The sequence below is a fragment of the Pseudopipra pipra genome, chromosome 27 (genome assembly GCF_036250125.1).
Source record: "Pseudopipra pipra isolate bDixPip1 chromosome 27, bDixPip1.hap1, whole genome shotgun sequence".
NCBI lineage: Eukaryota > Metazoa > Chordata > Aves > Passeriformes > Pipridae > Pseudopipra > Pseudopipra pipra.
In genome coordinates, this window is record NC_087575.1 from 2,396,419 (window position 1) to 2,419,847 (window position 23,429).

The 23,429-nt window shown below is 45.7% G+C and overlaps 1 protein-coding gene across 2 annotated transcripts in view; it reads left to right on the top strand.

The window, feature by feature from the left end:
- Window positions 1–23,429, top strand: part of LOC135403565 (ceramide synthase 4-like) — a 42,365-nt gene continuing 18,936 nt past the window's right edge. The window contains exons 1-3 of one of the 2 annotated variants that reach the window (XM_064637704.1): window positions 1–302; window positions 8,340–8,394; window positions 20,501–20,674. In XM_064637704.1, the coding sequence (XP_064493774.1) occupies window positions 8,375–8,394; window positions 20,501–20,674 (194 nt within the window). In that variant the 5' untranslated portion in view covers window positions 1–302; window positions 8,340–8,374. Of the gene's footprint in view, window positions 303–4,767; window positions 4,863–8,339; window positions 8,395–20,500; window positions 20,675–23,429 lie in introns of those variants that run through there. The other variant, XM_064637705.1, reaches the window with a different exon arrangement.

Below are 23,429 nucleotides of genomic sequence, written 5' to 3' on the forward strand. Positions count from 1 at the left end.
GCTACTTTGGTCTGTACTTAAAATAGGAACAAAGCTGCTCCCGTGTGCCTCCCCACAGAGCCAGGGGGAGGGAGTTCCATGGCACCCGAGAGTGCCCATGGTGTCTGCAGCTCTCTTTTTTCTACAACACTCACAAAGTTGCAACTTTGGCTCAAGATACTGAACTTTGGCACCAGGCAATAAGCCACCTTCTCCACACACCCAAGGCTTCAAGGACACCCAAGGACAACCAATTCGGGCTGATACACGGCAGGAAAAATGTGTGAGTGAGGCAGTGCAGCAGATGCCAGCAGCAGGAGCAGGTAAGTGGACTGCAATGAGCACCAAGATGTGCTGTCTCTGCCCTCTGTCATCCTAAACATTAGAGCTGAGAAACCAAATGACACAGTGAGGGCAGGCACTGCTGTCCAAAGGTTGGAGGGGGGCTGGCAGTTGGAGAGAGAGGAAGTGGGGCTGTGTCAATGGGCATCATCGGTCACTGCAGGATTTTGGGCAGATTCCAGGTAGCAGAGAGCTGCTGAGAGACAGATAAGGGAGAGGGAACCAGTGTCCCCAAATAAAACGTTCTGCAGCAGGCTTGAAACAAATGAAGAAACTGAATGGCATAAAGAGTTCAGGAGGGTCTAAGTGGGAAAAAGGAAAGCAGATAAACCAAAATATGTATACAGTGGTGGTAAGGGGGAGCTGCCCATTATCTTCCTAGGAAATAGTGTGATCAATAGTAACAGAATCTCCTGGGATCTCCTCAAAAAGGAGCTGTTATTACAGGAAATGCACAGAAGACGCTGCTTTACAGGAAGAGCCATTGGTAGATGTAGAAAGACCTAGAAGGTTTTCAAATGTATATAATATCTTCCTAATCAAGACATTCTTTAAATTCACCCGTTTCAGGGTAACTAAGATGGCAGAGATCTGCTCAGAGCACTCTGAGCACCCTGTGCCTAGGAGGGAATGTCATTTGTGAAGGTGCTGTAAATAAAACGAAGCTGTCACTGCTGTAACGTGCAGGCTCCGACGGCACTCAGGGAACCAGGCTCTGCCCCACTGACTCGTGCAGCCCATTGCATTACTGCAGCACATTTTGTTGAACTGCAAATGCTGCTGGACCCCTTCTGGTGTGTACCTTAGTCATGGAATGCCCAATACACTGTTGGCCACAATTAATGCTGAAACTGTGCCAAGTCCAGTGCAGCGAGCAAGCAGATGTAGAGTGGCCAGATGGAGCTGGAGTTCATAGTCTCTGCAGAAGGAGTTGACAGCAGACTTGGAACAGAGATACCTGTTTTCTGTGAAATTATTTAGAATGACCTGGCTTAGCTGATGACACAAACACTTTAAGACTCCTCAGCCTGTTAGGGTTAGGAGTGTTGGCACGAGTAATGTCACTGACTCAGAACAAGATCGTTTCTAGAAAGGAGGTTTGGTGTTAATCACAGTTGGGCTCCTCCTGAGAAGCCTCAATGAAGTGTCAGCCATGGGATCTAATCCCTGACACCCTCACTGCCTAACCATAACCATGTACCTCATCATGATCCAGAGGAGAGTTGATTTCTGAGTTTGTCTGCTACTAATGACTCCTTCCAAATGCCCAGCTTACTCTGCTCTGACAAAGAGCCACAAAGTGATAATTGACTGTTCCAAATTACAGTCCTGTTAGCAGCAGCATCTTGTCAGATTTCAGGTGTAAATAATTGCACACTCTTCCCTGAAGTACCTGTGCAGTTCCAGTTAGACACTGTCCCACTGCATCCTCTCCTAAGACCTGATAAATTGCAGTGTGTACTGAAGACAGCTTCCCCCTTCCTCATAAACAGGATCTATTTCAGGAGTAGAATAATTAATCCCACAAAAATGCTGTGTCCTGGTCTTGAATTATAATGGTTTTGGGATCCTTAGGATTGAGGGGTGCATGAAGAAGACAGTAGGATGAAGTGTCATGAGAATCACAACTCAAGAGTGACTTAAACTTAAATGCCAGAGTCCAACTATTTTCCACACCAGGTGTGGAAAATCGCACCAGGTGAGATTTGTTGGTGGGGAGAGGGACCAGTAGCCCCCAGCAGCTCTGCCCAACATCGTGTGCCACAGCAGGCAGGAGCATCCACTCACCATCCCCAGCCCTGGGCACAACCAGCTCTGTGCTCACCAGTGCTCAGCTCTGCTTCGAATTTCATGGAATCACAGAATGGCCTGGATTGGAAGGGACCTTAAAGCTCTTAAAGCTCTTTCCAATGCCCTGCCATGGGCAAGGACACCTTCCACTAGACCAAGTCGCTCCAACTCCATCCAACCTGGCCTTGGACACTTCCAGGGATGGCACAGACACAGTTTTTCTGGGCAAACTGTGCCAGGGCCTCACCACCCTCTGAATAGAGAATTTCTTCCCAATATCCCATCTAACACTGCCCTCTGTCACTTCAAAGATATTCCTCCTTGTCCTGTCACTCCAGGCCCTTGTCCAAAGTCCCTCTCCAGCTCTCTTGAACCCCCTTTAGGCACTGGAATGTGCTCTAAGGTCTCCCTGGAGCCTTCTCTTCTCCAGGTGGAACTGAGTTTGGTTACACCAGGCCCTGCTGGGTGTGGGGGACTCCATTTTCCCACTCGAGGGTGCTCTTCTTACCAACAAAGGTCACCTTTGAGGTTTTCCAGTGCCCAGTGCACAGCCCAACTGGCCAGCAGGCTCAGCCAGAGCTTCATCTGGACTCACTGAACTACCTCATATCCTAATTATGTCATGAAATTCCAGAAGAAGCCTAATAAAGACTGGGTGTCCACCTTTGTGTTTCAGACCCCTCTGGATGTCTCAAGGTACAGATCCCAGAGAGACTGGTACCTTTTATGGCTTCAAGGGAGCACTCAGCAGAGGGATTGAGCAGCAACATTCAGCACTCCTAGTTCCAAACTCACCATGATTTATAGGACTGCTGAGGCATGCAGGGCTGGGACTTCTCCCCTGGGCTCTGTGTTCTGAGCTGCTCTGCTGTGTGGAGCCTGGCAGGTTTGTGCTGGGCTGTGGTGCTGCTGCAGGTCTGTGTGCTGGGCACCCTCTGGTGAACACACAGAGACAGCTCCTCCTGAGAGGCAGGACTTGGGTCACACCCCTGGAACTGAGGGAGTCACGGCAAACAAAAGGCAAACAACACCCTGAGCACCTTCCTTTGCTCCAGGGGTCTCAGATGGTTTTGTTTCACCTATTGCACGTGCTGGAATGAGCAGACTTCTGCTCACAGAAAGCCCAATTTCAATCTTCTGGAAGTCAGTGGGAGTTTTCATTGACGTCAGCGGGCTCTGGATCAGCCCCAGAAAAGCTGGCTTTATAAATACAGACACTGCAGATCAAGCACTGCTTTAAGCTGGTTTCAGTGATGCCACAAAATGAGGTACTAGACAACCACCTACTTGTAGGAGCACCGGGGTCCCTGAGGCTGCGACGTGGCCAGAGATTCCTGTCAGGATTATAACCCCAGGGCCCCACCACCTCGTGTAAATATATTCCCTGATACATTTATCCACTCACTGATCTGTGGCAACCTGGCTACTGTAGCAGAAACTCCGTACAAGCCATGGGTTTGCTGTGAGCTGCACCGTGCACTGCGTGATGGGAACAGAGCAGGTGGACTCGAATGTGTAAACAAGAAAACCATTAATAAGTCACTGTATTTGTTTTAAAATTGTCCACATTTCTGTCTGCACAGGTATTTATAACCATGCTCGTCTTAACTGTGCTGACTACAGCTCTAGAAAAGTCTGGCAAGCAAGAGCTAAAGCACCACAACAGCCTTAAGTGCTCCAAGAATGCATTATAGCCCAGCAGCAGCACACGGGATCTGTGCTCCCAGGGCTTGCAAGCAAAAATGACAGGGTGGAATTTTTTTTTTTTTTTTGGCCTGCATAGGACAGAATTGATCACCTTAAGAATGTTTTGGGTTTGTTTTTTTTTTTTTCTGGCTTTAAAATCTACACAGTTGTAGGGCGGTGACTCCAAAGCCATGGTAGTATCCCTTTCTTGGGAGGCAATAGATAGTTTAGACATCCCAAAGCACCACCAGTCTCTCTCTCTCTCTCTCGGCAAAGCAGGGGCTCCCCAGATGCTGTCCAACAACATGGCAAAAGGGCACCAACTCAGAACAGTTTTTATGCTGATTAAAGCTAAAATACAGAATTAGTTCCTCAAGTACAACCTGTAGGCTTGGCAGCACGAATCTAATCTTTGCCACATGTGAACAGGGAAGCCAAGTCTCTCCAAGTTACCAGTCTGACAGACAGCAAAAATTGTGAATTTCTGTGAATTTTGGTGGACTACAACAATAGGACAAGGCAATAATAATTTTTCCTTGCAGGTATTTGCTCTCCTTCCAGCCTGGAAGCAGTTATCAAATTGAGAAGACTCTTATCTCATTAACATAACTCTGACATAAGAATGAGGTAATTAGATCAAGAAAATTAATATTCTGTATGAATTTCACCAGACTGTAGCAGCTAACAACCCAGATCAGGTCATTCCTCACTCAACAGCTGAAAAAAGTGAAATAACACGTAGTACTTTAACCACTGGTTTTTTTCCCACGTAAAGACCGATTTGCTAAAGGAGCTCCCCGCGGGGCTGCCCGGCCGGGCAGGGCAGGGCAGGGCAGGGCAGGGCAGGGCAGGGCAGGGCCGGGCAGGGCAGGGCGGGCCGGGGCGGAGAGGGGCCGGGCCGGGCCGGGGGGAGCGGAGCGGAACGAAGCGGAGCAGCGCCCGGAGCAGCGCCCGGACCCGCCCCAGCGCCGCCGCCGCCGCCTCGCTCCGCCCGGGGCGCGCAGGGGCCGCTCGCGGGGCTCGGCGGGGCCCGGCCGGGGCCGCCCCGGCGCGGGAGGCCCGAGGTGAGCGGGGAGGGAGAGCGGGGGAGCCCGGGGGGAGCCCGGGGGGCAGCTCGGGGATGGACACGGGGGAGAGCTCAGGGGTGGACACGGGGGGCGCACGGGGGGAAGTCCGGGTGGCAGCTCAAGGATGGAGCCCCGGGGGAGCTCAGAGATGGACACGGGGGAAGCCCGGAGGGCTGCTCAGGGATGGACATGGGGAGTTCGGGGATGGACACGGAGGACGCACGGGCAGCCCGGGGGTCAGCTCAGGGATGGACGCGGGGGGAGAGCTCAGGGATGGACACGGGGGGCACACGAGGGGGAGCCCGGGGATGGAGCCCGGAGGGGAGCTCAGGGATGGACACGAGGGGCGGCCCGGGGGGCAGCTCAGGGATGGACATGGGGAGTCCGGGGGGGGGCAGCTTAGGGATGGACACGGGGGGCAGCTCAGGGATGGAGCCCGGCCGGGAGCTCAGAGATGGACACGGGGGACAGCTTAGAGATGGAGCCCGACGGGGAGCTCGGGGATGGACACGGAGGACGCACGGGGGGCAGCCCGGGGGGCAGCTCGGGGATGGAGCCCGACGGGGAGCTCGGGGATGGACACGGATGGCGGCGGGGCGCGGGCTCCGCTCCGCCCGCAGTGTCGCTTTTACACCCACACCCACCCACCCCCCTTGCCGTGAAAAACGATGGGATTGAAGGAAAGATTTTTTTTTTTTTTTTCCTGCCGGCAGTGAAAAGTTGTTCCCCGAAGAACTGGCCGGCAGAGCCGGCCCGGGGGGGAGGGGGCTGAGAGAGTTCGTTTGTGGTTTGTGTTGTTTTTAGAAAGGTTTGTGTGATGATCAAAATTCACAGAATCATTGAATCAGCCGGGTTGGAAGGGACCTCTGAGATCGTCAAGTCCTACCCTTGATCCACTACCACCGTGGTTATTAGACCGTGACACTAAGTAGGATAAAGGCCAAAAAAAAAAATTAATTTTAGGGTGGAGTTGCCAAAAACCTCAAATCAGATGCTCGACATCAAATTCCACTTCAGGAATTGTTTAAAGCCACACTGGCTGGTAGGTTTTAGGAGGCACTGGCAGTGGGGTAAGAGTGAAGTCAGGTGTCAGGGTTGAGGGTTTCTGGAAGGGACCGCTGTTAATTTGCAGTCAGACAGCTGAATCTTAGCTTGCCAGACTGCAAAATGCCTCTTTATCTACATCACTTATCAGCATCTAAAGGTAATTCCTTGTTTTGCAAATGTAAGGTAGAGTTTTGTGAGATGAATTTTGCAAAAGTCAGGTGGAAGGTGGGTGTGAGAGGACACACGGGATGAAGTTTGCCCTCGGAAGGAGCCAACCTCTTCTTCATCCAGCAGGGAGAAATGGGGTGAGACTTGAGACTGGGCTGGTCACCGATGAATCCACAAGCTCAGGTTTATCAAGAGAGCCATGAAACTTAAAAATGCAGAGGAGCTTTTTCTCCATTTCAATTAAAAGAAAAGAAAAAAAGCTCTTGTTAACCTGGAGATTTTATGTGGGAAGATAATGGACTTTGTGAGATGCTTGTATTCAGAGCAGCAAAGAAGCTGTCAAAATTGAAAAGTGCATCTTATGTTAAGCCAAAAGTGCTTTTTACCAAGAATCAAAGCTGCTGGGTGAGGAATGACCTGATCTGGATTATTAGCTGTTACAATCTGGTGAAATTCATCCAGAATATTAATTTTCCTAATCTAATTCCCTCATTCTCATGTCAGAGTTATGTTAATGAGATAAGAGTCTTCTCAATTTGATAACTGCTTCCAGGCTGGAAGGAGAGCAAATACCTGCAGGGAAAAATTATTATTGCCTTGTCCTTTTGTAGAGTCCACCAAAATTCACATAGATGAGTTTCTTTTTGCTGTCTGTCACACTGGTAACTTGGAGAGACTTGGCTTCCCTGTTCACATGTGGCAAAGATTAGATTCGTGCTGCCAAGCCTACAGGCTGTAGTTGAGGAACTAATTCAATATTTTGGCTCTAATCAAAATAAAAACTGTTCTGAGTTGGTGCCCTTTTACCATGTTGTTGGACAGGATCTGAGGAGACCCTGCTTTGCCAAGAGAGAGACTGGTGGTGCTTTGGGATGTCTAAACTATCTACTACTCGTCCCTCCCCAGTCTGCCTGGGAACACTGATCTGTCTGAGCAACCCTGAGGTTGTGTACTCCTGCATCATAACAGGCTTAAAAGCTCAGTTTTCTGGTATGCACTTTTTGGGCAGAAATAGAGCTAAAGAAGGCTTCTTTTTAAAACTTTTCCAGTTGATGGAGTTCCTTTTCTTCTCTTCATGAGGTCACCAGACTGATGGAGGGCATTTTTATTGGGGTTTTGAATACTGCTTACAGTTCTCTGGAGTCCTTTTGAATGCAGAACTTAAATGGTGCCTGGTCTGAAGGAGAGCACGAGCTCTGGAAAGTCAATATTTTGACAACAGCCAGTCTTTTACAGACCTGGCAGCATCCAATAAACACAAAAGCAACTGTATCAGGCATTTCTGCAACTCAGAATTTTTCTGAAACGCAGCTGATGAGGACCTTTGATTATATTCATGAGCCAGGGAGGGCTCAAGAAATAAGAAACTGTCAGGAAAATCTGATTGCTTTCTGTTCTTTGAGATATATGTCAAGAAAATGAATACTGTTTTTCTAAATTTTTATTCTGTGTTATAGCTCTAGCTTCTATAATATCCCAAACTCTTCCCTCCCGAGTTTTTGAGGAAAAATTGCTTTCAGGTTCATAGATTTAGCCAAATTTTTCTTTTCTGACGTGTTTACAGCAGAGAACAATACTTTACAGGCCAGGGAAGGAAGCAAAAGCCTCTGTAAATCACTCATTTTAGCGTCCTCTGGTTCTAGGAAGCAGCTCAATACACAAAAATCAAACTGCAAACCAGCTATTTCTACTTTTGAATGGTGGTTATGGCAAAGGAGTGTTTAGTCCATACAGCTGCAGATAACAAGGCTCCAACCATCTGGGCACATGCCTGAGCTTTGCCTCCTGTTCTTCCAGGGCAGTTCCAAGGTAGAAGTTCGTGGGACTTCTCCTTCTGGAGAGCCCTGCACACAGGACTGGTACAGACAGGTTGGGTTTGTGACCAGTGCTTTGCAGCAGATCCAGGCTCACAGCCTGTCAGGGTGATGATGGTTTGTCCAGACTTTGCAAGTCTTTGTAAATGAAAGGCCCCTCAGGGAATCTTCAGATCCTGATTCAGCGTCCATTTCTCTGCAGGAGGGTAAAATGCAGCTGGAATGTTACCATACACTAGTTTTTCAGGTCTGAGATGAGTAGGGGAAAGCTCTGTAAGCTTGCTACTCACCCCTAAGGGAAATAGGGGAGAAACACAGGCTTTCTTTTTTTTTTTTTGATGCAGAGGGTCCCTGCAAGTTAGCTGTGTGTGTACATGCAGAAATTGCTTTGGGCTGCATATATCATATATTTAGGCTTAATTTTCTGTTTGTTTTTTTTTTCAAGGTTCCTTTTGCAAAGGCCAGTAAGGACTGGATGACATGAATCCAGATATTTCCAGGTATGATGTCACAGTTGGGCATTTGGAGCTCAGTGGAGGTGCAGTTTGATCACCTTGAGCTGGAGCTGAACCACCTTTACCTGCCCCAGGCCACTTGTGATTTTCCCCTTGTACCTTGAGCCTGCACAAATGATTTTGAAGCCAGGCAGGGAACTGCACTGAGGAACTGATGTGGGGTAAAATCACCCCTAAGTAAAAAGGAAAAAAAGTTTGTTTAAACCCAGATCTTTTTCTCAGCCTGGTTCTCTGTGAAGCCTCACAAATTCTTGTATGGAGCACAGAGAGGTGGTGGCAGTGAAGAGGGAGAAATGGTCAGGGATGGGTGGAGGCCAAGGTCCAGTCTTTGATGATGATGCTGGTTTACACTGGCTCTGAGTTATAAGGAACCTGTCTCAGCAGGGGAATCTTCGTGCTGGAAAGAGCAGCACTTTCATTCTAAGGATTGTAGTGGATCTCTCCACCCATTGATGTAATCTTAAAGGAAACATGCCTGTTTCTTTCCCCTCAGTCCTGGGCTTTGTTCATGTGAAAGCAAGCTCAGAAGAAAGGACGTTATAGAATTTCAAAGGACTAACATGCAGAAGTCAAAACAAATAGTCCCATCTTGATCTTCTGTACTGTGTGGTGTTAGTAACGTGTACTTGTTCTCTGAAATGCTGAAAATTGAGTCTTTATCTCATAGCACTATCTGGAAAATCACATTTGTTTAAATTTAAACTCACTGGTTTATCCAAACATTATATGACATAGCAAGTACACACTAAAATCCAATGTAAAGAAGGGTGTGCAGTTTTGAACTGACTCCACTTCAGCTGTGAATTAAGAGCCTGTAGATAAGAACAAAAGTGTCATAAGATTTCCAGAGTCAGGATTGCTTATTGTGCTCTGTGTTTTATCTGCTGCTTGTATTCCTAATGTCTGTTCCAGGTTTCTTCCCTGTAGGAGAAAAGCCACCTAAAGGAAAAGGGGAAGCCAAAAGTCCCTACCTGATACAAGAGCTTGCTTAAAAATAGGTAGCTCTTTAGCAAGTCGAAATCTTGTAGTTATTTCCTACTAGTAAAATTAATTACCCTCATTCTAGTAAATATTAATAGAGTGATTGAACACTTCAATGGAATATGTCTCCAGTTTAGAATTTATAGCACCATTTCATTGCAGTGCCACACACACTGCAGGTTGTGTGGTAAAAGCTCCAGTTTACAGGGTCCCAAGACCTGGACTAAACCTGATAGGAGGTGCACAGGAAACTCTGCCAGGAGCTGGGGCACTGCCCCCCTGCCCAGCAGCGTGTTCTGTTCTGCCAGGGGTCAGTTCCAGGAGCTGGTGCCCAGCCCAGACTGGGCTCTGGTGCAGAGCTGCCACGAAGGGCTGGGTGGTGCAAAGCCTTGCCCTCCACTGGATGCACCCAGGCCATGAGAGGAGCAGGCAGAGCTCCTCTCTTTGGGCCTGACTCGGTGCTCCTGCTCTCACCCACTGACCTTTAGCTCTGGGCTGTTTTCCACCTCGGCTTGGTGTCTGCAGGTCTGTGTCCTGTGCCCTTGACCAACCTTCTCATTCAAATAAAGGTTTGCATTTTACTGTGGGTCTCCACTGTCTGTGTGTGTTCCTGTTTAGTGTGTCTGTATTGAAGGTTTCATATTTAAGTCTACTGGCATTCCATGGCAGGTGGTTCTTAAATAAAAAGAAAACAAATGTCATTGTTTTTCCAGTTTTGAAAATGCACTGAAGACTGTTCTGTTGGGCATAATTTACTCCTTTGCTGAGGAGTACACCTCAGCATGTTTGTCCAGAATTACACAGTAATGTCAGGAATCCAGTGCATGTTCCCCACTCCTTTTCCAATAAGCTTTAGTTTTAATTAATTCAGGAATAGCTTTCATTTGGAAAAAAGAGGAAATACATTCAAAGAGGACCAACTGTAGTAGTTCCATTAACTTCAAGACTGATTCAGCTTTTACCAAAACTGTTTTTGGTAACAACTAGTTTCTTTATTTCAAAAGTCAGTTCCAAAAATTCTTGGAATACTTTGCTTTGTGAGGTTGCTGCACTGGTGGCCACAGGTATGGCATATACCTTCCAACCCAACGAGTGCCAAGGCTTTGAATCAAAACAGATAAGGAAAAATAAATTGTGAAAGAGGTAAACTACAGGCTGTGTTCAGATTTGATTTATTTTTTTTTTAATAAGCAGTGTTATTTTTACCCCTGGGGTACTGTAAGAGCTTTTGGGCTAACAGCTTCCTTACTGCTCATCTACCTGTCTTCATACATGTGTGGAAGATCCTTCTGCAGGGTTTTGAAAGATGATTTGTCAGAGTTTGTGTTCAGAGTTTTTTAAGAAAACACCAGAGGAATTTTTCTGTTTAGAGATGATACTGAAGCAAAAGCACGAAAGCAGAATTCCCAAAATAATCATTTCTGCGTGACTTTTCTTGTGAAGTTATTTGCGGCGAACTGGAGCAAGGAGAGAGTGACCCTCAGTATCTGTATTTTAAAAATAAACCCTGAGCTCAGGCAGCATGAATCAGGGCCGTGCTGGCGGTGTGCTGGGGGATCCAGAAGGCTGTGACTGCAGGCAGGGTGGGGTGGGCTCAGGCAGGGCAGAGCTGCTGCCTGCTCTGGAGGGAGGTTGGTGTCTGTGCTGCAGAGATTGGCCCAGTGAGGAATAAATTGTGAGGAATAAACGGGGGGTCAGAGTTCTCTCTGAGATCTGCTCGTTCCTGCAGCAAACACAGGGACTCCTCAGCAGCAGGGCAGGAGGAGGAGTCCAGCTTGAGGGGTGACTGTTTGTCAGGAGAGGACCAAGAAAATCTGGGCTGAGCAATCTGAGTAAATGCGGGATCGCTCATTAAAATGGTCTCGTTGCAGGTTTGGTTCAGCCATCCCGTAGTGCCAGAACTGCTGCATAAATAGCACAGTGTGGTTGCAGCCTTCAAATCCTGACAAGGGATACACCATCCTATACTGATTTGTTTATGCAATATGGAAAGCTCCACTAGAAGCAGGTTCTCTTCACGTCAGGCACTGCTCCAGCAAAGAACAGAGGACAGTGCCTGTGGAAAGAACTGTAGTTTTACATTTATGCTTTTTAAGCTGCCCATATTATAGGGCTTTTAAGTTACCTGTGCTAATGAAGAATAATTCATATTCAGATTTGTTTTTAAATTACTATCGTCATATGATAGATTGCATTACTCATTAAGCAGTAATGCTTGTGAAAAGTGAGTTTCAATTCTTTTAATCTTGGAGAGGAAATCTTTCTATCTGTTGCTGTCTCTTTCTCAATGTTTTTAACCTATTTTGCTTTTGCAGTAATGTTGGGAATGCAGATGCTGTTCCCAGATAAGGTTTTAAGTTTGTGTTTTGAAACGAAAAAATCATGAAAACACGTACTACTTTTAGAGGTGGAAGTATCATTTAAAAGTATCTTCTTTTTAGACTAATTAATTTTCTTTTTTTTTTTTTTTCCTAAGCTTTGGAACAGCCTGGGGAGTTTGTGGGAACAAATACCTGGGAAACTGATGGAACTGTTGATATTGAAATTTAAAGCCAGCTCATATGAAGTAATTAAAGCCTGTGTGTTTCCTGCATGAGGGAGGAGAGTGAGGATTGTGTGAAAAGTCATTCTCTGCATGTGTAGGTGGACTGCATTGTAATACAGGATGCCTCCCTCAACTCCATGCAGCAGATTATCTTTGGGGAAATGGCCTTGTTTGTGGGAGAAAAATGGGGTAAGAGTGTTTAACTCACCATAGGGCTTGACTGCACAAATAAGGAGGAAGGAATTTTAGGTGAAACTGGGGATGAAGCTTCTGAGGGCTGCTACAAACTGCAGAACTGAGCACAGGAGAGAAGAGGAAGAGGTCTCCTGGAAGACCAGAAAGGCTTGCCAAGGGTGATTCTTAGAGGACAGGTTAGGAGAGGGCCATCAGACCAGAACAGCAGATGCTATTTAGGAACATTTATGCTTCAGAAGGCTGGAGAATCAGGTAGTGCATTGAACAAGCATTGCACTGTCCCAGGAGCTTGTGAGAAAGAAGCTTTACTGAGAGCTCTGTGGTATTTTAATGTGATGTGAGTGTGGCTTGGAAGCTTGAACCCACTACCTACTTTTTATTATTCCCAGTTTTTAAGTTAGTATTAAACTCTCTGAGGCCTGATATGTGATTGTGGAGCAACAGAGTTGGTGGTAATCAGTTGAGTAATTTCAGCTGGCAGCAAAAGGAAATGTCTGGGGTATGTATTGCCTTGAAAGATCTGGGCAAATATTCTCTGTTTCTCCAGCATCTGAACCTCCACGCACACAGCTGGGTTGTAAGGGCAGAACTTGCCTTTGGAAGAGCTTCTTGCAAAGTTATTGCTGCCCAAGCTCAAAGTTTTGGGCCTGATTCAGTGTGTATTCTCGCAGTGTGTGATTCCTTTTTGTATCTTTCTCCTTCCACAACCTGTGAAAAGGCTTCTGTTGGTGTTTGAACTGCTTGTTGGTACATTCTTTGGGGAATAAAGAGCATTTCTGTTTAAAGGCTTTTTGGCAGTTTTTACTGTCTCTTACCTCAGATTGAAGGACATGGTCTCACTAAGGTTCCTTGACTTTGTTTGGTACCAATGAATTCAGAGAAAGAAGAGGTGAGCAGTTCTGGGAGAAGTAATTTATCTCCCTCTTGATTCTTTGTGTGATCTTCCAACCTGAATTCTTAACTCGCCGTGGCCTGTGGCCAATAACTTGATTTCCTTCCTCAGTTCTATCAAATGATGTCAGACAGTGACTGCTGTTTCTACAGTGAGACTGGAGGAAATAGCAGGCAAAATTAGGAGAAAGAATGAAGGGGAAAATGCAAAGAAATTGCTGAGTCGTTCGTTTGTGTTCTGTGGGTGCCTCCTTCTTACATTTTACATTTGCACTCTCAGGGGCACACAGGTGTCTTTGTGCTTTGTGGAGATGTTGTAGCTGGTGCCTTGGGTGCCTCAGTTGGACACCAGTGGGGTCTGATGTCCTTACTGAGCCGTGGTATGGTCTGTAGCTTTTTACACAGCAATGGTAGAACATGGTGTTCTTGGGCCTTACCAAAACAATCAGCATGTGGTCTCCAGTGGGTTTTTGTTGGATTTTTTTTTGTTGTTTGCACAGTTAGTGTTCGGTAGCAGAATACTGATTGTTCCCAAGTGTCAGAACAACGAGGTTTATGTTACCTCACCCTGCCCTGGAAGTAACACAGGAATGTTACTTCGTTTAATAACCCAGCCACAGACGAAGTGCCAGCCAGACTAGCAGAGGTCTTCAGCTTTTGTCTCTGTTGCTTTTATCCTGGTAACTTAATACGGCCCTTTATTTTTGAGACTGGTTTAAGAGGTGCTGCAGTTCAGCCCAGGTTTCTTCCCCCTTGGTAGGGAAGCATCTCCAGGTTCCCAGAGGAGGAATAGGGAAGAAACAGTCATGGTATTTCAAAATGTGAATGTAAGTCCTGGGGGCTTTCTTAAATTTCAGGAGAGAAGATCCTGGTGTGTTTGGGGATGTGTTTGGCAGGATCTCATTGGAGACCCTCCTGGCAGGCAAAGGGGGCCAGACAGGTGGCTGAATCTTCCAGGACAGCCTCCTCCAAGCATGTGAAGTCCATCCCAACGTGCAAGAAGGCAAACAAAAATGGTAGGAGGCCAGCAGGGATTAACACAGAACTGTTGTTTGAGCTTAAACACTAACAGGAAGCATCAGAAAGGTGGAAGTGGGATGGATGGCCAGGAGGAATATAGAAGTGTTGACTGGGCATGGAATGATGCAGATGGGAAAGCCAAAGCTCAGCTGGAGTTCAGCTGACAGTACAGAAGGGCTTCTGAAAGTACACTGGCAGCAGGAGAGAGCCTGAGAAAAATTTGAGCTCATTGCTTTGAGTACCCCCCCCCCGACCAAAGACATGGTGAAGCCAGAGGCACTCAGTGCCTTTTCTGGCCCTGTTTTTAGCTGGATAAACCAGTGCTTGTTTTCACTGAGCAAAACCAGGGAGTTGTGCTCATCCCCCTCAGTGAGGGATGATGAGTGAGAAGAGCTGCCTGATTTGCATCCTGACGTGGGTGAGTGACATCAGCTGGAGCCTGTGCTGTGGGTCATACCTGGCAGTCTGCTCAGGAGCCAGGCACTTGAGGCAGAGCAGCCCAGCAAGGAAGGAGCTGGCAAGTGGAGCACAAGGTATGGGAGTCAGATCGTAATTTATTCTGGGTGAGAAAGATGTTCTTTCCGGATCTAAGCAAGCAGGTTTGCTCACTGAACTTTTATTTGCAGTTTCTGGTGTTCCTTTGGGCAGTTTATGGTTTTTCTGGAACAGAGCTCTCCCAAAAGATGGTGTACATGAAAATTGCTGCCTTTGAAGAGAGTAGTGCATGACCAGCAAAATGAATTTATTTGTGGGTGGGCAGCAGATGTGAAATACTTTGGTAGAAAATCTCAGCTGGTAGATCTAAGTGAGGAGAATATCTGAAAGCCAGGAAGTTGAGATTAACTGGCTGTTGTGGAGAAACAGGGCTGCACAAACCATTTCAAATTTTCAGCTGGCTTCCAAAGAAGAGAATAAACTCTGGGTGAGGAGGGTGAACCTGGAGAACATAGTGGTGGTGATTATGAAGGGAAGGAGATGGTGGTTTTGTTTCTTTCACTACTAGTCAGAGTTGAAAGACAGTCTTATTTCATGCGAAAACAAATGGAGGTTCTGCCAGAAGCTGTGGTTTTAAGGAAAAGGGCATGTAGGGTCACAAGAGAAAGAGCTGAGAAAGGTGGGGAACAGAGGAGAAATAAAGCAGAATTAGCTGCAGGTAAAAAGAACAAAAATAGCAAAATCTGTCCATATGATTAGCGATTCTGCATCAGTTACAGCCAGAGCAAGCAGGTTTGTAATCATCTGCAAAGGAAGTTCAAATAAATGGGGGTGTAGAGGGTGATGGGTTTTTTAGGAATGTTACTTTGAGAGGGTTAGGATGTGTGTCAGGAGAGTTAATGTCCTAACCTGCTTAGTCCATAGTTCCATGGACTGGAACTATAAGGAAAGTTTTAAATATTTTTTTATTCCCACGGGGGGATGTTCTTAGAGAGGCATTTTTCTTAATTGAAAAACTTAGCCGAGTACTGTGGACACTGTCTGTCCATGGGTTAAATTTGCATGATAAGAAAAGCTGTAAAATGGTGAAGAACCAAGAGAGGGACAGGAAAAGAGAGGGATGTTGGGCAAAGGAAGTGTTGCAGATAAGTTGGCATCAGAAGGCAGGTATGACGCCAGGATGGCTGACAGAGATGAGGAAATGGAAATGAATATATCAAAGCCAAAGTGAAATTTGAAAAGCTTAATGTGTCCCCTTCAGGCAGGAGACTTTAACTAATCTCTGTCTCGCCGTGCTGAAAATAATGGCACATGTAATTAGGAATTTTGGAGCAAAGATTTTTTTTTTATCTATAATTTTTGCCAAATCTTTAGTGACAATACTTGATACATATTAGAAAACATGTATTAAAGGTTTAAAAAAAAAAAATTATCCCAGCAACTATAATCCTGGTATTATAATGTTTAATGTGAAGGTCTTACAAAAAAAAAAAAAAAGCCTTGGAAATTAAGAGATTAAATATAATATGGGTGTTTAAAAGATATCCTGTGCCATGTGAATCAGAGCTTTATTGGTTAGAACTATTTATTTCTGCATTAAAGAGGTGCAGTAAGCTTCATGTCTCAACTAGTAACTTCTCTTGGCTACATGTTACAGGTAGTTTTAGTTGTAGTTGAAGACATCAGGATTATGGAAATTATAGGTTAGAAATTGCTTATCAGGAGAGAATCTACCCATGGAGTTCTTGACTAATTGATTTCATATCAAAATAAGCTAAAATTCATAATAGGCAGTGGAACCCCAAATTCAGGCAGTATGGAGCAGAGTAGGACTGGAACACAGTGGCTCTTCCAATTTGAAATAACAGGAACCTTTATAAATACACAGAGGACTCTGTTTCTTGACCCAGCTGCTTCTCAGGAAGACAGGACAAGCCTCTCCATTTTGGTCTCCAGGATATCAAGATTGAAGAGGCTTTTTTGGTTTTAATTAGCCTTATAGCCCCATGGAAAAATAAAGGAACTTGACTCAAGAAGCAGCCTAACTGCATCCTGGTGGTGGTGAGCTTCCACATTATCAGGTAATTTCCCCTGTGGCAGTCCTCTGCTGCTGGTGGCTAATTACATCCTGGGAAAACTGGCTGTACCAGGAGGGCTGCTGCAGGAATCCCTGTGCTGGGCTGGCAGCGAGCTCGTTAACATGATGCTGCACTTAAGCATCATGTTAATGAGTTAATAAGGCCTGGCAGACCCAAATGGCTTGGCCCAGAGCCACTGTGGGGATGTTTGAACCTGTGCCACGGTTCACCCACAAACCTGTATAATCCTCCTGCAGACAATGGACCATGTCTGCTGTCATTAAGCACTCGAAGGCCTTTGTAGCCAGTTCTTTCCAAGATGTGTAAGCTGTTTCTCTGTTTTGTCCCCACCCTTTCCTGCTATATTCACATATGTAAATTTACGTATTTGTCTTCCTATATATTAATGTTTAGCTTGGGAATGGAGTCTGCAAGTGAAGCAGCAGAATAACTCTTTGAAGATGCAAGCAGCACTTAACGTTTTCTGGGTAAACCTGCTTAGCCATTTTACCTGGGAGACAAGGAGTAACCTCTCTAGCTGGGTGCTGTGCTTCCTCTCAGACAGTTCTGCTTCGAAAGCGAAACCAAATATAAACCTGGCCCCGAGGGGTTAAGTGCAGTGGTGTTCTGTGGCTCAGGGTGGGGGGAGCCCTGCAGTGCCTCTCTGCTGCAGGAACTGCGGGCGCAGCAATTCCTGCTCTCCTTGGAGCACCTCAGCGAGCTGGCTGGGCAGCAGAGACAATTTTAACACTGAGGATTCAGATAAAACCACCAAGTTTTAAAAAAACACCTGAAAACAGACTAACATCAGGAAAGACAGGATTTGACAAAGTAAATACAGTGGATGGAGCTGCTGGGCTGGGCAGTGTCCAGTTGCTTCAAGACCTTCTGTCTGTCTCACCTCAGAGGAGATCTGTGGGTTCCACCTTGTGCCTCCCTTAGGTGCACTGTGGGCTCAGTGAGCACTGAAGCCTTGTCCTCCCTGTCCCCATGGCAAATCTGTGATGCTTCTCTGTTCTTGATTTCATCCTTACATGTATATTCTACAACCAGCTTAATGCTCTTCTTCCAGCATTTACTGTTTTGTTTGCTGTTTGTGAAGTGCTTATGTTGATCTGATCAGTGCTTCCCACTGCAGTTTTTTCCCTCTGTTCTTGCTAAACTCCGTGTGAGGGGGTGTCTTCTCTGTTACACCTGTGTTCAGAGCTGAAGGGCTTATCCTGTATAGTCACAAAGCTACAACCAACAGCATGGGATAGATGCTCTGTGAGGCATAAAGAACCTCTGAGAAAGAAATGGGCCCACTGACACTTCTCTGTGGGTGCTCAAAGGACCTTTTAGACACTGTTGTCTTCAACTCTCCAGCAGCCTCAACTTGGGAACTTGATCTGTGTAAATTGCAAAAGATATATAAGTTGCTTCACATTGTACCCTTTTCTGGATTTTTTCAATGTGTGAAGACAATTGCAAAGATGAACAAATATTCCAGGAGGGTCATCCTGACTATATATATTTTGCACATGAGAGCAGATTAGATAATGACTGTTTGCTTCCTCAGCACTTTGAATCTATATGTTCCCCCTAAGCAAATTGGAAGACCTGTTTTATATTCTCCCACAGAGAGCCCTCGGTGGAGTTCAGCTGCTGTCCTCTACCAAGTGTGTTTTTGTGTTGCTGCCAGATATATACAGTTCTAGAGGGAAAATAGTGGAATTCCTGATGCTTTCCCTGACTAGAGCTGAGATTTTTAACAGCTAAGGAAGTTTACCAACACTTTTGAGGTCGGTGTCTTTCATGCTTGTAAAGTCCTTTGTAATTCAGACACCTGGCTTAGATTGTTTGGCTTTTCTAAGCTGGTATCCAGTGCCTGCCTGAAGTGCACAAGCTCTTTTGGTACAGTGTCACCACACTTCACCATGACAGGGTGTTGAATTCAGTGTAGGCTAGGCCCATACTCGTACAGTTTGCTTCTACAGAGACACTTTCTGCTCTAAATATGTAGTTTTATGTAGAAACCTGCATTCACACAGTCTACAGGAGGTTCAAGGACATCCTGAAAACATGAAGCCTTACTGCTGCTTCTTTTGACTGCAGTTCTTCAGTCCATCAGGCTCTTGATTTTTAGGAGGTGTTTTTATGCTGTGGGGTTTGGTATGAAAAGCTGAAATCAGGCAGTGCACAGAGGAGGAGGAGAATGCATTTTTCATAAGATGGTTTTCCTTTTTCTTCGGGGAAAAATGGAAAGTGTTTTCCTGCTTTCTGTATATGATATATGTTTTTCTCTAAGTGATCAGAAAGATTGCATCCACTTGCTATCAATTACACATATATTTGTAATCAGCTTTGTCATGATACCGAATTGGCTGTGCATGCACCAGGAGAAATGAGCCAAATTTGGAGAACTAGGGTGCTGTTCTGCCCTGTTGTAGTCAAATCAAAAGACACATTGTGATGAATAATAAAGCCCAAATCAAGAGAAGATGTTATGATTCCTTCCAGTACTTGAAGGGAGCCTATAAGAAAGATGGAGAGAGACTTTTTACAAGGGCCTGTGATGACAGGACCAGAGGGAATGGCTTCAAACTGAAGGGGAGTAGATTTAGGTTGGATATTAGGAAGAAATTGTTCCCCATATGGGTGGTGGGGCCTGGTATAGGTTGCCCAGAGGAGCTGTGGTTGCCCCATCCCTGAAAGTGTCCAAGGCCTGGCTGGATGGGGCTTGGAGCAACCTGGGCTAGTGGAAGGTGTCCCTGCCCATGGCAGGAGTGGAACGAGATGGGCTTTAAGGTCCCTTCCAACCCAAACCATTCTGGGATTCTGTGGTTATAATTCAGACAATATCCCTCAGACTCTGCAAAATTCTGGAATAAGGCAGATCTTAGTGTAACTAACAGAGAAACTGCATCTGAATTAAGGATATCTTCAGAATCAAATGACTGATTCGGTTTTGATTTGTTAGCCAGTCCCTCTTGCAGAAAATGGGCCAGGTTTGCTGGCCCATTGCTGGCAAAAAGCACTTTGCTCCGAGAGGAGCTTTATGATACTTGGGTCAGACACTTAAATTGTGTGCTTTTTCCTTAAGGTGACACTTCTTCCCCTTCCAATGATCTCAGTGGGCATTTCATACCCATTTCCTCCTTCCGTGCTGGCACAATCTGTGTCACTTTTTGGGATGTTTGTTTTTACCAGCTAAGAGGAGCTGCCTGTATTGGAGGGCAGTACAGCTCATGTTTGTGTTATGAGGGAGTTATCTAGCAACAGTATTTGCGTGTTGAATGCTTCATCACACCCATTCTGCTGTTCTTTATGCTGCTAAATTCACTGATCGTGTATGTAAATCCCATCTTCAGGCATGGTCTTTAAAATTACATTAAGAACCCAGCTTATCAACTTGCACAAAAATTCTTATCTGGAAATAGTTTCTTTAATAATTCAAAGCAAAAGAAGGATTTTTGTTTTAGATAAAGTGAAATCTCAGAGTATTATTAATTATAAAGCATACGTACACACGCATGCCTATGGTGGAATTACAATGTGTAAATAGAAACAAATAAACACAAAAGATCAAAAACTAAAAAATAAGGATATATAAATTGAAAATGAGAGTTGCCTGCCAGCCCTGGAGCAGACTTGCTTCATCCAAGCTGCGGAAAGGAACCAGGGAACCTGAGAAGCTTGAAACCAATGTTCTGTTGGATTCCGAGGCACTTATCTACATTTCAGCTCTTTTTTTGGCTCTGTGCCAGGAGTGGGCACTCACCAAGCACCCGATAGGGATCTGTGAGCAGGCTATCAGTTCCTTGGGCAGTGCTGCATCCCGCAGCTCCTCTGCTTGGGCAGCCAGATGCAACCTCAGCGCGGGTGTAATCCCTCCTTGTGCTTGTGCTGACAGGTTTTACTGTGTGCGAGGCTGCCCTCATTTTATTCTGGTCTCTCTCCCTTCCAGGATGGCTCGCTCTCTGTATGAGTGGCTGTGGCAGCATGAGTTCTGGCTGCCCCCAGGAATCACCTGGGAGGACATGCAAGAGTCTGAAGACGTTCATTACCCTCAGCCTCGTGATCTCCTGCTCAGCATCCCTTTTGCTTTGATCTTGGTTGTTGTTCGATGTGCCTTTGAAAGGTAAGTTACTTAGTACTGTTGGGGGTTTCTTAGGGGAAATGGTAGCAGTTTGGGTCCAAAAGCTGGCTTTATTGACTGGAGAGGTCCACAGAAATTCCAGGTCACAAAGTCTGCTGAGGTGCGTTTTTCAGCTCCTTGTTTTCAGCCCTGTGTACTGGCTGAAGAAATGTGTTGAGTATAGAGCACAAACCCTACCCTTAAGGTCTAATTACAAGCAATGTGACTTCCTACACTTAAAACAGGTCAGCCTAGATGAGGTTTATGCATGTGTTTTTGAAGGCAGACAAAAAACATGTGTATGTTGCACAGGACTTGCTGTTGCTGAGTCGAGTGCAGCAGAAATCACATCTAGACTACATCATACAGTTAAGTCTCCTTTATCTTGGGCAGTGGGGATCTGGAGTATCACACCTGGCAGATAGGCCTGAATAAGATGTATCAGATTGGGCTGAGCTCTCTGCCCTCAGCACCAGCCCTGCATAGCCACAGGGATGTCTGTGGCAGTGCCCCTGCTCTCCACTGCCATGCAGAGACAAATTTGTTGCTGCTTCCTCTGCCTTGACCCTTTAGTGCTGGGCTGCCAGGATTTCTTATCCTTATCTCCTTCTGCTACCAGACCTGCTTTTGGTGCTGCTTTTTGCAAAATCCATGGTATCTCCATGGTTTGGCACAAGAAGTTGCTCTGAGTTGAGGATCTTTCTGGCCAGAGCTATTTGAGTGCTTTACACACAACACTTCAGGGCAGAAAATTTGGAGGTTATGACATAGGTACAGCAAGAAATCCTGCAGGGATCACTGAGTTTCATAAAGGTCCTGAGCTGGTGCCATTGCTTTATGCAGCTTGGTCAGTAGTTAATGTGGTCTGTGACACAGCATGATTTGCTGTATTAACCATTGTCAAGACTGCAGAGCAAGTCTGCTTTTGTGATTTTGAATACACTTTAAAGTGGTTTTCAGTTTATTCAAAACCCACTATTGTTAGCTGCTCTCTGAAGAAGGTAATCTTTTGAAATAGCTTAGTCAAAATCTGCAGTGGTTTTAAGTTTAGAAAGAGGAGGAAAACAACAGTTTAAAAAATATTTCTGTTATTCTTTTTTGAAAAGTGGCTGCACAAGAAAGTGGAAATGGACCTTTCTGTGGGCTAGAAAGGTGTTTATTCTACAGATTCTCTGTGACACAAGGGCAACTTGGAAAAGTTTATAGAAGTTGAAGTGATTCAGAGCTGTCCTGTGAGAATGTTTTTATGTAAAAATACTGGCTGTAATCTGGGGTGTTTATTAAAACCAAATGTTTTAATAATTCTTTAATAATTTAATAATTATTTAAGTAATCATTTTAGGATGACACGAAATTGGAATCCAAATCTCTTCTTTGTAAACAGTATATTCAGTGTGCATTCCATAAATTCCATGGATTTTGTCCTGCACTCTCCTGGGGACTCAGGCATCTTGGTTACCTCTACTGGTGTGGGAACCAAGGTGCTCTAGGTAACCACTGACAGAAGAGTGACTCACATTTCTGTGCTGATGTGTAAGATGTGGCTGGATCCTGTACCCCAGGAGGCACAGCCAGGCAGGGACAGGGATGTGTCTGCACAGTGGGGCTGGAGATGGGGCCCATGTCCTGCTTTAAGTGGCCAGTCCATGGCTCCCCAGTACAAGACAGGGCCAGGAAGAAGGAGGAGCCAAACTCTTCCCCGTGGTGGCTCAGGACAGGACACGAGGCAACGGGCACGAACAGAAACACCTGATGATGCTCCACCTGAACACACAAAAACTGTTTTACTGTGGTCGAACATTGGAACAGGTTCCCTAGGGGGGAAATGCAGTCTCTATCTGTGGAGATACACAACACCCAGATGAACACAGCCCTCCTCAGCCTGCTCAGGCAGCAGAGTTGGGCTGGGTGATCTCCAGAGGCCCCTTTCAGCCTCGACCCTGTGCTTCTATGACTCTGTCCCTTTATTTTTCTTCCTCCTGCCACACCACTCCCAGTCAGTCCAGGTATCTTTTCCATCTGCTTTGAGGTGCCGATGGCCAGGTGTAAAGATTTTTTCCTTTCTCAGCCAAGTGCTGCCTCAGCTGGGAGTGTTTCCACAGGCCTGGTCCTACTCATTAATTCTAAAGCTGTTTTGATTCACAAATTTCATTAAATAAAAGCTTCATGTCACACCCTCAGAAAAAGATAATATCACAAGCCCATTTTACAGGTCCAGGGAACCTATAATCATAGCACTATTTTACCTATGCAAATTACAAGCCAGTGTTCTGAGCTGTATTCTTGTTTGTCCTAACTCTGCAGTCATTTATTTCGACATGACTTGTTCTCATTCTCAGTCGTTACTATTTCATGTCCAGTTCATCTTGGAGGAGAAAACTTCTTCTGGGAAGGCAAGGTGTGAATCCAGCCCTCTGTTGCTCCGTTGCCTTACCTGTACAGTGGCACTAGCCTTGTTTAAAATAATTTACACTCTGAGAATTGCAGAAGGAAAGGATGTGTGTGTTCTTTCTCCTTCTCCCTGTAGACAGCCTTGACTGTGTATTGTTGTACTTCTACTCTGGGGTTCAAGATGAGTGGATGTAACTCGTGGACAAGTTTGGATTTGGTGGCTGTAGCTTGGCCTCTGGCATTTTATTCTACCCTCAGCTATTACTTCCAACAGTGCATTGGGTACCAACTGCTTCTAGATAGCTCCTAGTGGTGCCTGCTTTGGGATTTTGGAAATGTTGTAATGTGTTCATGTCACTGAACTGTC